The sequence below is a fragment of the Dermacentor variabilis genome, chromosome 10 (genome assembly GCF_050947875.1).
Source record: "Dermacentor variabilis isolate Ectoservices chromosome 10, ASM5094787v1, whole genome shotgun sequence".
Classification (NCBI taxonomy): domain Eukaryota; kingdom Metazoa; phylum Arthropoda; class Arachnida; order Ixodida; family Ixodidae; genus Dermacentor; species Dermacentor variabilis.
The window spans coordinates 41,003,410-41,020,037 of NC_134577.1; the positions used below are offsets into that span (position 1 = coordinate 41,003,410).

At 45.7% G+C, this 16,628-nt stretch overlaps 1 protein-coding gene across 5 annotated transcripts in view; it reads right to left on the reverse strand.

Moving 5' to 3' along the window:
* Positions 1-869: 869 nt before the first annotated feature.
* The window catches only part of Stacl (SH3 and cysteine-rich domain-containing protein), a 351,595-nt gene continuing 335,836 nt past the window's right edge, over positions 870-16,628 (reverse strand). For 3 of the 5 annotated variants that reach the window (XM_075672475.1, XM_075672474.1, XM_075672473.1), the window contains 6 exons: positions 16,465-16,569; positions 14,093-14,223; positions 12,851-12,933; positions 10,808-10,859; positions 9,903-10,040; positions 870-9,070 (listed from right to left, as the gene is read on the reverse strand). In XM_075672475.1, coding sequence (XP_075528590.1) covers positions 8,966-9,070; positions 9,903-10,040; positions 10,808-10,859; positions 12,851-12,933; positions 14,093-14,223; positions 16,465-16,569 — 614 coding nt within the window. In that variant the 3' untranslated portion in view covers positions 870-8,965. Of the gene's footprint in view, positions 9,071-9,902; positions 10,041-10,807; positions 10,860-12,850; positions 12,934-14,092; positions 14,224-16,464; positions 16,570-16,628 lie in introns of those variants that run through there. The other 2 variants (XM_075672476.1, XM_075672477.1) reach the window with 2 other exon arrangements.

Consider the following 16,628-nt stretch of genomic DNA (forward strand, 5'->3'; position numbering starts at 1 on the left):
GTCAGGCTCCTCATAATCGATGACCATCGGCTAATGCACCTGTTTGCAGCCCGTGGATTGCCTTATTTTAGGCTAGTCAGCCTGAAGTTTCCTGGCGCAGAGCATTGAATACGCTTCCTCTGGCTGTTAAGGTTGGTAATCTTTGTAGCCGTATTTTCAGTCGATAGCTTGGGTGGATGTCATACATTTTAATCCTGTTTCTGAAGGTAGAATAGCACAACGCCGGAGACATCTGCAGAAGCAGCAGCGCTGGCGCTGCCGTTGACGTCAGAGCCTTAAGTTGGTGCTAGTAGCTTTGCTACGTCAACGGCACTCTGCGGTGCTCCGGTACTCCGGTACTACGTAAATTCTGAAAACGTCTGCGGACAGCTAAAGCTAAATTTTCACTCCTGCGTGACCTATAGCGTTAAGCGAGGCGCCTCGATGTCACCCACGCGCATCCAACTAATGCCTCGCGACAACTACGCGTGACTTAAAATAGCATCCTATATACATAGTATGCATGCACGTCATTCAAGGATACTCCACGACTTACGGTTCACGGCGGCGCCATGTTGGGGAACCTATAGGCCTATGCGCGCCCCTTTTGATAAGGTTCCCCAAGATGGCGGAAAGTAGCGGAAGCAGACGACAACAGCGGATGTGACGTCACGCGCGTACTATGTATAGGACGCCTACCATTCCTTGCGTCACATCCGCTTCTGCTGGTTTAGCCGACCAACGTTTATTGAAAGTGACATACCTGAAAGTGATCGATCGAGAATGCGGCAATCGCATTCTTCCGCTCGTACTGCACGAACTCTTATTCCGCTTGAAACGAGACAAAGGATTTAAATCACGCGCAAAAGGAACATTCAACGTACACAATAAACTGTACTCTGTTTTTTATTATTCTTTCTTTTTTCTTAAAAGATCATAACTCCACGGCACGTCGTCGTCAAGCAAGTCAACCGCGACGAAACAGTGAATAGAACCTCTTCACATATCTCTCATCCAAAAATCATTTTCCATCTTTGGCAGAGAGTTTAGTATGATTAACTACGATACAGTGAACCTGTGGAAGAGAAGCAGGTCTTTTTTTTTTTTTCAGGCTACATGTAACACGGGTGACGTGCGCGTGTGGTCAAGACATCACCTACAAGGTCAAGAACATGGCACCAGAAACAGTGTGTGAACTACAGAGTGCGTGTGGCTCGTACGCAGTAGAAGTGTGACGTGTGCAAATCACACCGAAATATATATGTATAAAGCCCGCCTGCTTGCGTACGGTCAAGCAGACGACAACTCTTGTTTGAAGACGTCCAGCAGCCACGCCGTACGAAGCGGTGAAGCCAACGTGGCTGTCTGAACTCAGTGCCCAAGGGAGACGGCCCGGCAGAGTTCGATAAAAGAATTTTTTCATGCATCCTACTCTGTCACGTGTCCTTCACGTGTTAGCCGTCTGCGTATTCACAGAACACGACTCGCAGACGCGTCTGGCAGGCAGTGCGCAAATCAGACGACGCTAAAGACAGATACATAACAGTAGAATAAACACAAAATCAGAACGCGTCGTCTGTGTTCATAGTAGACGTTTGTTTTGCGCTGTGGCCCCTTATGCCTGCGTAGTAAAAACTCAATTTTAGCTATTCCTGGAATATCTAAGGGAAATTTTTGGTCATTTAAGCAAACTTCATTCTCTACGCGACTGGCTCTAGCAAGGGAATCTTTGCGCCATTGAGCGTTAACCTTTGTCCCGAGTCGCTTTCCATGTATGGATGGTTACTCTAAGTAAACCGCGAAGATGCTAGCGCTCGACAAATAAACTACAGCTGCTGGCGATTCCAAGCTCTGTATGGGCAAAAAGGATACCACAGAAACCACTTCACTGTTACTTGTACGTACACAGCACATGTCGTCGATACTGTTTTACTGAAGTCTATACAAAAATAGCAACTGTGCAACTCTTGACTCCGAAGAAGTTGGTTAACACCGGCGCTTTTCTAACGTCTCTTTGTACTGCTATTTAACAGCTATACGTGTTCACAACCCGAACCTCTGGATAGACTTATGAAAGCGTTTCTGGCCCTGAACGTAACACTCTTGACCGAAATTGCACTGCGTCGTGAATCATTAGTCCAAAGCTCCTGTATTAACCCTTCTCGTGTCTGGGCGTGGTGCCCAAGCCACCCGCGCGAGCCCTGAGTCTGACCGCCATTCGAAGAAACGTAATCACACTTCCGTGAAACCGACAGCCTAGAGGCGTCGAAAATAGCTCAGCACTGTCACAATTCACGAATGTATGGTGGCTAAGCGTAACAGTTACACTACTTAAACCGCGAGGTGGGTGTGCATGCTTATCGGTGAAGCTTTTGAAATCTACGGAGTTGAGACCTGGCAAGTTGCACAACAGCTCGCCGAGTTCCAGTTGAACTTTCACGTGAGATTATTGTATGAAAGCCATTAGTACGGTGTCTGTGCTATCGAAATGCTTGTAGGCATTTTTTTTTCGGAGAGTGGAAGGATTACCATTGGCGAGCTTGTAAGCAGGTTTTCGCTGTCCTCCTTTGCAGATACACAACATAATTGAAAAAAAAAGAAACAGTAAAGAGACGCGAGCACAGATGGACTATGCAGTATTCACAGGGGCACCAAAAAATAAACATGATTGCGCACTTCGCACGCTAAAAAGTAAACACTGACACGGCCTGTGGAATCTGATTCCCGCTGTTGTGATGTTAGGCGCATAGATTTCTGCACCATTGGAGCATAGTTGGTTCGCAAATCTGCTTACACTCAATGAAATTCATTGTTAAATTCTTCGGTGCTGGACAATCAAGACACTTCTCTCTCACACACACAAAAAAAAAACTTTAAATGAAAAAAAGAAGAAAGATATACCTTATAATAGCCAGGTTTAAAGTGGGGACATAACAATACACGACATTTCCGAACACGCAAGCACAATCATACATCAAGGGCCATGTGCGAATCTTGGGATATGTAAGAAAAAGTGAAAAAAAAAGGCACCGAAAGAATTGATAGAGAGCACTGCTTTCTACAAATGATTGGCGTAAAACAACTATCACCAAGTTCTCAACAACTAAAATTTAGGAAGCATAAGAAACCGCTATTTATGACATGTTCTTTCCTAGTTCAGATTCTGTCGTAGCCTTCAGAGGCACAATATTTTTTCTATTGCTCACTTGTAACTAGCCATTACAATCGTCACTTGCAAGATAGTTGTGACTACATGTCGATTTCTGCAGATTCTTTGATGCAACGGTCTAGAGCTGCGAATTTTTAGATCAAATTTTAAAGGGAGTATTTTTGGCAGCTGCCACCGCTACGCACAATTTTTCAGTTTTTGTCGAAAGCCAAAATTACTTTGTGACTGCTAAGACTAAAGTTCCTGAAAATTTTGAATCGCAAGATTTCGTAAACTTGAAGCAAGGCTTAGGAATTTCGTTCGAAAACGTCTTGCCTCGATGCGGCAAACCAAAGAAGCAGCGAATTGCGCAAATGCGCATACGCAAATACGTGAGCGTCTACGACATTCTAAATCATTATCATTACCTTAGTGACAAGAAATATTTTGTGTTTCGTATTCCTGGCGCTAGTTTTCTGGTAGGATTGTACCGTTCTTTGTTTTGCAGTGATTGCTATCTATACACATACATTCTCACAGTTTTTCTGTTTGCACACTTAGTTGTATCGCTAGAGTAAATCATTGAAAGAACAAAATTTCCCCGAGGGCCCAGAAACTGCTCCCCAGTAGCAGGCGCATTACCCCGCTTCCGATGTACGAGGGCTTTTAAACTATGATATGTGCGGTGTGTGACCAGACATGCAGGTTTCTTCCGGACCATTTCCGAACGTCTAACGGTGTGCGGTACGTTAAAGCAGTCCAACTCGATTAAAACATTTCTCTGCAGTGTATGAATTAAAACCATGCGCGCATTACCAACGTTTCTCTCGAGTCTCTCTACGTTCAGTGCGTGGTGCGTCAACGTTTGAAGAAAATCTTGGTGCAGCAATGTACAAGATATTTACATAGGGGGGGGGGGGGATCAAGGCCGGCATGGCTGCTTGATGCTGCCGCACTTTCGACTAGGTTTCTATAGCGAAGCGAGGTACAGTACAAATATTTTGATACCCCCATCTTCGCCTGTGCGATAATAGGCGAAAATTAAAAAAATGGTATTATAAAATCTTTTTTTCACATCCAAGGTGACAGTATGTAAATGCACTTTCGACACCGAAGTACTTGCTTTGATTAAATCATTCATACTGCAAATGCCGAATTTGCAACCAGTGTAGGCTTTGCTTGCGAAATAGTTGTAAGCTAATCATTAAGAACCAGAGGGTGAGGTAGAGACGCTAGTAACTAATGCGTTGTTGAAGCTCTTATGATACTTGAAACTGACGAACGATCGTCTCAGAAGTTTAGCCAATAGGAAAGGTGTGCCCACGCTCATATAAACTGCAAGCCAATGCCACCACGTCTCTTAGCATGATTGCGAAAAGTTAATAAATTTTATAGCATTTGACAACATTGTGGCTACAGATTACACGTTTGCTCGCCAGCCACCAATCGCCAGCGTCAAAACTAAAACTTTTTCGTTATTAGCATGAAAAAGTCGAGCGTCCGATGACCGAGCTGGTCATATGTGGTGCGTGGTATAACACGCATTCTTCGCTTTCTTGTTCGCATGCGTACAGTCGGCCACGAAAGTTTGCGGGACTCGACGTATGCAAAACAAGCTGAATCACCGTGAAGCCGGGCAACACACTCTTGAATTCAAAGTTTTGTCGGTAGGATCCATTGCAACCTACGCAGTTGTTCGGTAAAACAGAAGCGCCACGCCTTGAAAGAACAGAAATTCACATTTGCCGCGGGACCTGTGTGTCGAATTATTGTAGCCGATTTTTTGCCCGCAAACATTTGTGGCGAACTTTTGTGACCGACTGTATGCGTGTTCAGCGGTCCCTGCGTGAACGAGATGAAGCGATCTCAAAGCTCACGTGTACCTAGCATTTTGACGTACTAAACTTCACTAATCATTCGCGCGGAATATTTACTGCCATTATTCCCGGGTTCGAATTTGCAGCCATAGCTTGAACTATCAGCGCCTTTGCTCGAAGTCACATGACGGAATGATCGCAGCACGCGGCTACAAGCAGCCTATGCCAGTCTTGAGCTCATTTGTTATGCAAATATGACTTATTTAGCTCACAACAAGGACAACCTCCAAAAAACGCTGTAACAGTCGTATCCATCTCTCATCAACGAGTCATATACTCGGCGAAATATTTCTTCTCTATACGGCAACATCAATCTATACAACGTACCAGGAAACGGTACCATGGTGAGAAAAACTAAATTCCTCTCCCGTACATCATTTTATGACTCTGTAGGTCGAGCAGAGGAAGTGAAGTTTTGGCAGGGAGAAAAAATGAATATCCCTAAGTTTTTTTTTACAATACCGCACAGTGCTGGCAGCACACCTGGATGTGATCTCGATCGCAGTGAACTACGCTTTTTTTTTTATCTCCGCTGAGCCGGAACTCCGAATTTAGAAATTTCTGTCCTGGCACGAAGGCTAACGTAGATCAGTGTGCTCGATCAGTCGGTTAACAAAGCAGTGACACGACGAGGAAAATGTACACAATAGTGCTGCATTCGAACTAGGGAGCTCGCGCTTGCCTTGACGAAAAGGATTTGAATGACACTCGTTCAAACCGTTTGGTCAATGCTCGCGCAATCTTTACTCAGCGCGAACGTCTTTCCTTTGTAGACGCTCTGTTTGCAGCAAGGGAAAATTGAAGCGTGAATAATTTGGTTGTGCACGATGTTGTTTTCGCAAATTCTTTTTGACACGCGCTTTGTCGACTTTTAGAGGCTCTCGTTATCCAGTCTTCGAAAATGATTTTTCACACGTCTACCTAATAAGCAACGTTATTCGTCAAACAATTGTATATCCAGATTGAAAACAAAACTGATTCAGTTACGAGTTTGGTTCGAGACCTTGGGTATGTCGAAGGGTATGCCGCGCTGTGCAAGCCACACACAAAATGGAATAAGTAGATAAATAAATAAAAACAAAGAAACAGGCATCCCACACGACGCCGATACGACGTAACAAAGACGATGAAGAGAACAAAGCAAGTTTCACGACTACTTGCCAAAGCGACACTTCCACTGCTTACCGCAAAATCATGTCCATGGCAGGATCGGCAAAACACTTCACGGCACGGTCAATGCGACCTACGCAAATTGCACGCTTGCAATCAAGCACTCGCTAAGACTAATCAAAGCCTATTGCGACGCAATTGGTTTAACATATGTGATTACCAAAAAACAGTGGGTTCAGCTGGAAAGCATCACCACCAACAGCTGCGCCGTGGTGGAAGATTGAAAATATACGTTGCCGTCAGCTGCCCGTCCTGGCAGTCGCCTGTCTGGTTTCCCTCGATAAAAAAAGAAAATAAATAAACTCGCGATGAACCGGAGGCGCAATAAAGCTCTCTGTGACCAAAATAACGAGAAGGTATATCGGCGACGACAATCGCAAAGTCGGCAGGTGGACTTGTGAAAGTTTGTCGCGGTAAATATAGCGAATGTAGGTACGCGCTGGCGCTGTTGGAGTTCGTGTATACGGTTCACCGGTGCGACCGGGAAAATCAAGAGAACGCGACTAAACTCGGGTGCGACATTTACGGCGCCAGCGGGCAACGTCAACAAAGTCGGAAGAAAACACGTAGCCTCTCTCTAGTTTATGAGGTCCAAGTAACTGTATCTGATGTTTCGCCGCGAGTTGTAGTTTTCAAAAGCTGTTTGTCTTGTGATTCACTAAATGTGTTGCGTGGCCGCAATGCTGGCGTTGTTACAACTATAACAGTTCGAATGCTTCATTTAACTTTGTAAATAACTCAGGTTTACAGCAGCTGTGGACAGAATTGTTGTAAAACAAAAACAAATGGACATATCGGCACGCATTCTAAGTAATTACGTTTATCCGAATGAAACAAAAGAAAAAGAGACGAAAGCTCTGCATGGAAGTGTCCTAGGAGGAACGCCAAATATTTCATATCCTCAGGGCACATGTGCAAAAGCTTGTTGGCCAATGTTTCATCTACTAAACGAAAAAATTCCTTCAAGTGCTATGTCCGTCTTGTTCCTCATGTACGCTTTGTCTTCTTTTTTTTGTAATAAGAGTATTCTTTACTAAAAGAAACCTGTTAAACTTTTCAGCAAATATCAGTGCAGCCCATCTTGGAGACGCTCACGACAACGCTAGCCGAAAAGTGCTGTGGCAAGTGTGCAAACGGTAAAGTCTAAATTGTCATAATTAAATGATGCCACGAGACAGTTTCATAGGCATAGAGTTTCTCACTATAACACCTAGAGGAAAATCTGGCGCCACCGTCTATGGGAGTTTCTTAAGGGGCGCCGTGTGGTCATGGGAATGACGGTATATGTGTCTGCGAGGCTTGTGTTGGCTGGTGTTGTAAGAGGCTTCGTCTAAAACGTGGATATGGCTACACAAATAACGCGTTCTTACAGTAAAATCTTCATAAAATGTTTCCATTCACGCAAATTGCATCTTTACTCACCTACAATGCATGACGAAGGGAAGAAAAGCAAGAACAGACGACAAACTGTTTCAAAGTGAGCGAGAATCTTGTCGTCTGTCCTCCAACTTTAGCGGCCCGCTAATACTTTTTACGTATCATATAATTGTACATGCAATAACAAGTTCTTATAGTAAACAAAACATGTTTTTGTGTAATAATAAAGCTAAAACAGCTTTTTACGTGCAGTTTTAGTAGAATATGAATCATTGTGACAGATGGAACGGTGCTTGCCTAGCTCTCCGAGAACGATGCTAATCCGAAGTCACAATATACCGGCATTCCCATGCATACCACAGCTCAGCAGCGCCAGATTTCCCTCTAGGTAATATAGTGAGAAACTCTGTGTTCACAGGCTTTGCCACCGCGGCTGCCACAGCGCTCAGTGTGATGACATACCAAACAACTGCATTCCAGTTCTTCAACTAGCAGAGAAAGCAACGGCGTTGCACTGCGGTCAAAGGTCTGCAGCCTTGTATAGCTGCAGCTTCTACCAAGGAGGTAGCTGGGAACGGACGGTTTAATAATTGTCGCTGTTGGTGCCTGCGAATATCCATGCAAACTGGAATGCGGTAAGTGGCACTAGACAGGGATCTTGAGAAATAATTAACTTTCAACTTGGCGCGATTGGCCATGCTAATTTTGCTTGTAGGTTTGTTTTTATTGCCGCTGAAGACGCGGCGTTTTTGCTTAAAACTTTGCCAACCGTGCGAAAGCGGACTGCTTCCAACGCTAGAATGAAAGGACTGGAATGCGCTCAAATATAGAGAAAAGAAAGACGCATAAGCTTATAAAGAGTCGAGGATAACAAGGAAAGACACGGGAAAACAATAACGGGGGGCAGTAAACTTTCTGAGATAAAAAACAAAGATCGTCACAACCTGCAAACAGCTTCGCACCAAAATTCATTCCCTGCGTACTTTTCGTTAGGCCTACATCTTCTCCGTGAACACAGTCACTCCCGAGTCGACGAAGGTCTCGCGGAGCGTCGACGACGCACTCCCAGTCAACCTTTCGCGAATGACCGCTCCACACAGTCGAGAGCAGACAAGCAATTTGCACGCATTGAATAAACGAAACCGGAAATCAGATATAAAAATGAAAAAGAGAAGGATGAGGCCTCGAATGTGCACACTGATCGGCATGGCGACTGCGTCCATAAGTTCGGTCACGATCGCCCCGTCGCCGAGCTTGAACGACTGCAGATGGTGCCCGAGAGGTTATGGAGGAAGTACACGGAGAAAGAGGAAGTCGGCGACGATGGTGGTACACGCAGCTTCCCGGAAAGTCTCGCTTTCCTTCCCGCACCACCACCACCACATCCGGGGAAGCGCGGAGTAGGACGTGTGGTTCACACTTCCTGTAGGTACTTCAGTGGGCAAGGCAGCGCCTTGTCACCGAGCCCCGTCCGCACCAACACCTTGCCGTCCATCTCGTCGGCCACTTGGATCACGATCTGCGTCACAGAACGATGGGCGTGGCTACAGTGCACCGCGTTGCATGCTTTCGGATTCGCCAGTGAGCGCGTGTCGAATCGAATTAGAAGCGTGTCAGAAGGCGGACGCCTCGTTTGACCGCATCGAGGGCGAAGAGAACGCTGGAAGATATTCGAGGGAGTGTCTGCTTGCCACTTAATACCCCTTTTATTTGAATTGAAATACATGTTTAGGCAATTTTTCTTACAATAACATTTCAAATGGTCCTGTACATACCTCTGCGATAATGAAGTGTGTTGTGTACTGGCAACGGCAGAGAGAACGTGCTCAATCGAGAGATATACTCAATTTGCAGAAATCTCGAAAACAGGGTCAAGTGGTGGCGAAGCAATTGCACTCCCCCAAATGCAGTCTTTACGTACGGCAGGGCCTTTGGGAATGTCGCCACGTTCCGGTTGCCCGCCCAGTCAGCGCAATGGACTGCTACGTGGCTTGGCAATGATGCTAGCGGGAAATGTGCCCAATCGAAAATAAAATTCAACTTTACATTCTAGAGTATTTTCTTATGAGGCCTTGATGGGCGCCCAGTGCTAAATGCTGATGTCTGTCGCTTGTATGACATCAGTAACGCGTTGCGTTTTGACAAGTAAACATCGATTATTGCACAAAATCGATAAACAGGCTATACGGCAGGAGGCGACGAAACTGTGATCCACCCATATGACTTGAAAATATTTCTCACTAGCCGCGGCTTGTACCTCGTGAACTGGCTTGTCCAAAACTCTCTGCCGCAGCGATATTCATAAACTACACGCGTGAAAAGGGACGAGTGCTTTGAAGCGCAGGTCTCACCTGATCACGCAGCAGCTTGACGGGTTCCTGCCCGTCCATGACCTGTATGGAGTGCAGCACCTGTAGAGCCCGCTCGCCCGAATGGAGCTTGGCCACGTACTTGGACGGGAAGAACCCCACGCGGCCCAGGCACTTGCCCTGCGAACCCACCGAAGCACATTGGTCTGCTTCTCCCTACACATTGGTCTGCTTCTCCCTACACGTTGGTCTGCTTCTCCCTGCTTGGTTTGTTAATGCTAAAGATAAACGTCCCAAGTAATACTGGAAGAGACACCGATGTTGGCCCGACGTAGGGCTATCGTTGCGTAAAGCAGCTATATTAAAAAAAAGTAACTCGTCCGTGACTAATATCGTCCATCTTTCCAAGCAGAGTTCTGGAATTGGGGAGGGGGGGTTTACCTGCATATATCACGCAGGTTAGCTGCACGATATATCTAATTGTCCAGGTAGGTGATTGAAATGTCCTTGATTAACTTTTTCGATCAGTCCCTTTAGGGCACAATTTGCAATTGTACAAGTGAAGCCGAACCAGTCAGTGCGCTGGACCTAACACCAGTGTCGAGAGATTTATTCCGAAAATCCGCTCTAAAATGCACTGTAGTTGCAGTCAATATCGTTCGAAACTATTAAAGGTCAGATTTTGTATTTCGTAGATAGATATCGAGAATGCGGTGCTCGTCTTAATATTTATGCTAAGAAGACACGAATACAGTGCTGACCGGCTTCAGTTTCGCAGAAATATGTGCATATGGTGACTTGAGTTAGCATCTGCGACTTAAGTAGTGGTCTTAGCCGGCTAGCTGTACGAAATTAGTATCGCTTGAAAAACCCTGAACAAGAAGTTCATTTCATTGTTCGTGCAAAGATATTCGCAGCGCGGGAGATGATAGCGATTGAAAGCTCACCTGCCACCAATCTGGGTCTGTGGTATCGATCACAGTCACCGTATCACCAGCCCTGAAATCGGAGCGTACGTTAAATACCATGTTTGAGCGAACGATCAAGAAAGCTTTGCTGCGCAAGCTATGAATCATTCACCACGGTGTGTGAAAAAAAAAGGAGGGGGGGGGGGCTTGCGCAAGTATCGGTAACTGCACATCACACAGACAGCCAGTTATTGTTAAGCAGCAGGCTCCAGCTAGTTAATGCTTCAACATGGAAACGTTCTGGACCTACAGCAGCATCACGCACTAATGCTACACTCGTGAGATGTTTCTGGCCGGATTTCTCGGGCCGACGATTCGCTGCGCTTTTTCTTCCGCTTGTGTTCTAGCAGGCCATTGCTTGGGTATTCCTGCTTCGCCTGGTGTGGCGCTAACCACAACTGGTGTTCTGTGAGGCACTGCTGCTTTTATTGCTTCCGCTTCGTTGGTGTTGTCGTGGAGCTTCAGCACGTGTGACAGGCATGCAGAAATCCCGTAGCCAAGCTCTGCCATATTATCAAACTCGGCCGCGTTTGCGTTTCGAGCCAATCAGAGAGGGCGTCGCCGCCTCTTGAGCCAATCAGAACTGACAAAATGGGAAAGTTGGTAGTAAACCCTGGGAGTCTGGTACTTGGCATATCCCCGGCTGTGTGTATACGTGCCACAGCTTGGGACCGTCGCAATCATAATTGTTATGACCGTCATCGTCTGCATTTAATGTTGCGCCAAGGCGAACGCATCGCGCTCTGCGGTATAAATAGGTTGCGGGAACGCAGCGGTTCTATTTTATGGAATTTCGCGACGTATTGCAACGGACGTCGCCGCCACCGGCTATAAGTTCAGGCATATGCGAGACTTATATGAACGTGCGACGGCTGCCTCTGCAGACTGCCCTTGCGGAGCATAGTCTGGAAACGAGAAGCAACGTCTGAATTGGTTCTTAGAATTCTACGCCATGTTCTCCACGTTGCTGATTTCCACCGCAACTGACTTGCCGTATTCAGTTTCCCTGCCCTTCGAGTTGTCGATTATTCCCCCTCGGTTTACGGCCTGCTAGCTTCCTGGTTGGGTCGGATGGCAGAGCAGCCACCCCAAAATGTCGTTGGTCCCAAAATCGATGCCCAGACCAGGAAGAAGCTTTCTTCAACTGAGAATCTTTTTGTTGAAGAACCCTTTGTAGTTTTGTGTTACAGTCAGGTGGATGACAATTTTACCTTCCGTGAAACTGCCGCTATACCTTGCGGATTTCGGCAGAATCGATTTGCCACGATATTTGTTGTCCTTGCATCAACGCGCTGTTATGTCGATTGATTACCGTTACCGTTTTGGTGTCTATATTTTACGATAAAAGGGTGTGAAGTTATTTAGTGGATCATTTTTGTGCTAAAAATTTTTTCGTTCCACCGTACTGCGAACTTTTGCATATTAATGTGAACTGCACAATGCGACCTAAAATTGTACACTGCAAGTGCAGGTGCCTCCGTCAGGGTGTTCATCTTTAGCTCCCGCACGTTCTTTGAAAACTGCGAAGAACTTAGTAAATCAATCCAATTAAATCGTTACGCCGAGGAGCTTTCTTCGCTGCTTGAGAGCAGCCACGTTCTTCGTGCAATATGCCGCAAGCGCGCTTTCACAAGCAGGAAAAGAAATAGTGGCGATTTAGCGGTAAATGCGAGAGCAATACGTTAGCATCGCGTCACACCTCTTTGAGATCCCTGATTGATGCATGATTAAAGGATCAATGAATAGGGATCCATGATTTAAACCACGTTCACCACATTGAAAAGTGTTGAGGAATGACACACTCGACACACTCGACACACGTCCTGTCTCTTCGAGGAATGACGTGCAACTGACGCTGGTGTGCCTTATATATATATATATATATATATATATATATATATATATATATATATATATATATATATATATATATATATGTATATATTGCTAACGCATTAAGACAGGCTGATTGCATGGCAGTGCATAATGTGGAATGTGGAAGCATTGGCCACCCAAACTTACTTGAGATCGAGCTCGTCCTGATGTCGACTCCTGAAATTGTACAGCACTACGTAGAGGTTGGTTGGTAGCAGGCGATGGGGTTTCTGCGCCGAAGCCAGTAAGTGCGACAACGACGTTAACGAAATGCAGGGCGCAGCGTGACGCTCTAGCGAGCACTGTAAACTCTCGCAACGAATAGTTATATAAGCGCTCACGAGCGGGACTGTCACCCGCTCGTTGGTTTCTCGACGGCGTCGTGTTTCAAGAGGACAGCGTGAGATTGTGAGCCCACATCACACTGTGGTCAAAATAGTCACGCAGCGAATCATCATCCTTCCATTTTGAAGACGAGGGAAGCAAACAAACAAAAACGATTAGGTATATGCAAGGTAATTTTCGTTTTTACGGTTTCTAACTGTATTAGCATGTCTGTGATTATCCGCGATAAGGAGCATGCAAGAATTGAAGAAAAACATTGCTTCGGGAGTTTTAGGAAGAAACAAGATGGCTACATGGATATTATGTGTGATAGCTAGCTCTGGGATCACAAAGAGAAGAAGTTGAAGAAAAGTTTAATTATGGGGACCCCGTGGACACAGCGCGTGACTTACAACGCGAACTCATCATCATGTGATAATTACTATGCTTACGAGAAACTTGCTTCGTAATATGTACGAGGCGACACAATGAATAACCTTCATCTAATTGTATTTTCTCTTTATCCCACAATAGTTTAGTTCTTTCGATCAGTCTGTACTACTACTCAGCACAATTTATATTAGACACACCACTGATACCCTGAAGCATGTCTGAAGACCCTGTTTTGCGCTAGCTCTACAACAACCATAGAGAATCTCGTGCAGCTGAATGTCGAGCTTGATGTGCAATATGTTGAAAAAAAGAAAGAGCGATCATTAAAGCAGCGCCAACACACGGAAGATACGTTGTTGCTTTGTTCTTGAGGAAAAATACAAACTGTCCTGAAAAGTTTCACGGGAAGTTAAGGGAACCATTCCACCATGGTTTTTACTCGCATTCACCGGCTCAAGTGTTTCAACTGTCTTAATATTTTTGTGTATTTGTGTGGCTTTAGTCTTTTATCACTTTGACATTTTAAGCTCTCTCATAATATAACAAGCTCTTGTGCGTGAAAGAGCTGCGCTTAATAATGGCAAAGATCTGGGAAAAAAAACGAGAAACTCTTGTCGAAAGACAATTCCAAGCACACAGAGTTGCGCAACAGTGGGTGAGGCACCAACTCACTGGGGATGGACAGGGTGAGGTAGAGGCGCTGCTGAGTGACTTCTCGTTGTCGTCGGGCAGATCTACCGAACTCATGCGCACCGCCTTGGCGCTCAGGAGCTGCCTTCGACCGTGCACCGGACTTTGGGGAGCTGTAACGGGGCAGTCAGCGGCACCCAGGGAGAACATGTTCAGGCTCGACGCTTTGCCATTTATCATGGGTATAAAAAATGTAGGGGGTGGGTGGGGGGACTCCATATTACGCAGAAAACATGGCGTAGAAACTGAGCAGGTTTGAGACTATGGACCGGGTGACGCTATTAAAAAAAGAAAGCAGCGTCTTCCATCAAGTAGTGATTGAATATTCAAGAATTTCTTGAATATTTAAGAATTCAAGAATATTCAAAGTACTTTTTCAGTCATCAATGAAAGCGACAACCATTGAAACCCGTGAATCTTGCTTTGTCAAGTGTTTATCTTGATGAAACCCGTGGAATTAACTCTCAGGCTTTGATGGCTGTCGGTATAAATTTTATTTGAAACTGCGCGTGACGCTGAGCTTATGGCATATTTTGGCGAGGTTGGCAAGGTGTATCCGGGATATCGCTAGTACAGGCAGAAAGGAGCGCATGGATAAAATGTGGTTAAAAAAAGGAGAGATTGAGAAAACGGTGAAGGAACAAGCAAGATATGTGACGGACAGTTCAGTAAATTTACCGAGGCTGTGGCCATCACAAGCATGAAGTGAGCTTGCGCGTTTCTCTCCTTGCAAGGTATATTCTGACCTCAAGTTAAAAAAAAAAAAAAACTCCGCGGCACGTTGTGATACGATCCAGCCGTGGTGGAAACATGCGTGTTTTCCGTCTGTTCAGGCCGTTCGTTTCATTATTTGCCAAAGCCGATAAGGGTTCAATTGTTTTTTAAATTCTTTGTCCCTTCACACGTATGAGTTCAGTCAAGGGGTTACGACGTCTTTTCTTTAGTGAGCATGTAACCACCATCGTTATTATGATGGTCACTACGTATGACGTGTTTGTGCCGAACCGCTGCTACCGTCGCGAAGAACTCACACGGCATTGAAGTCCACCGCGAACGCATGAGATCACCACTCGGGATAAAGGCGGCTCTAGTGTAGGCCAATAATGACCGACCACTTGGAATCATTTACGTTCGTGAACAGGCAGCATAATCGCATTAGATCGTCACGTGAGGACTACATGAAACCCGTTTTCGAAGGGGTGTCACTCGGCATCGGGGCGTGTATAATTTATATGTTGAATGATGACTGCTCCGTAATATTAAACAAAATTTGTCCCACGATGTTCTGGCACCATGTGGCTATGCGTTCAAACAAATTCACCGTTGTACGTTTTTTTTTTTTGGCCATCATAAAAGCACGTCGTAAACGGATACCAAGGCTACGCCTAAAATGCGTCGGGAGTAAAGACCCGTCGACTGTTGTGCATAACACAACGAAGTGGCTGACTAAGCCTTCGTATCTGTTTGTCCGAGCGTTATCTCAAGCTCTCAAACTGGAACACATCGGTCAACGCAAGGCGTCGCTCGAACGTAACAAGGCCTAAAGCCGGCCACCGGTGCGACCTGTACAACAGTGAAAGGGTCTGTACGTATTACACAGTTCGCACTTGAGGTCACGCACCCTCTCGAACGTTCCGCCCGTTGAAACCACACAGCCAACGATCACAAGATCGCATCATGAAAGGCATGTCCGCGTCCTAGACGGTTAGGCAGGCGCTAGCGATATCGTGCATGTGAAAATGTGGCTCAATAAGCCAAGTGCTGCTCAAGAAAGCACGTACAGCTGGGACGGAGGAACAAGTAGAAAGGGTGACAGCCAGCACGCTTAGGTGGGGTTCACAGACAGGGAGACTGCGTACCCAGTCGAAACGCACCTAGAAAATTTTTCTCGTCGTGGCTATAGTTCACACTACTGTCCCCGTGACAGAAATTTTCGTTGTACGTCCTGATGTCCTGTCGTCACAGCGAAGTCACTTTTGTCGCAGCAACGACAATTGCTGCCGTAACTTGGACAAGTGTCCCTGCAAAGACGAGGGCTGTTGTGCCGTGACGACACATATTCCTCTTGTCGTGAGAAAGACGTCGTGCCTAAGACGAACAGTCTCTGTCGTTTTCGACTGGGTAGCAAAACAGACGGACAAGTGGCCACAAAGGCACCAGAATAACAAATGAATAAACAAATAGGGTTATATGAACAAACGCAAGAAGATTGCAGACGAATAAACAGAAATCGAGGAATAAAAATAAAGAAGGATGATGATGGGCAAGAGAAGGGAAGAGTATGGATTGATAGATGGATCTACAGACACACACGTAAGTTTGTAGATAAATAGAAAGGCTTCAGCCCCGTCCACCTGTGAGTTGTCGTCGACGATGGGCATGCTCGTTCGACTCAGGGCTGTCCAGGGAGAGGCTCTTCATACGGAGAGACAACTTCTTGCGTTGGGGACTGTGAGGTGCTGTTGGCGGTTGTGTTTACGGCGTTCGTCATTTTGGTGAGAGGAGGAAGCAGCCGAGA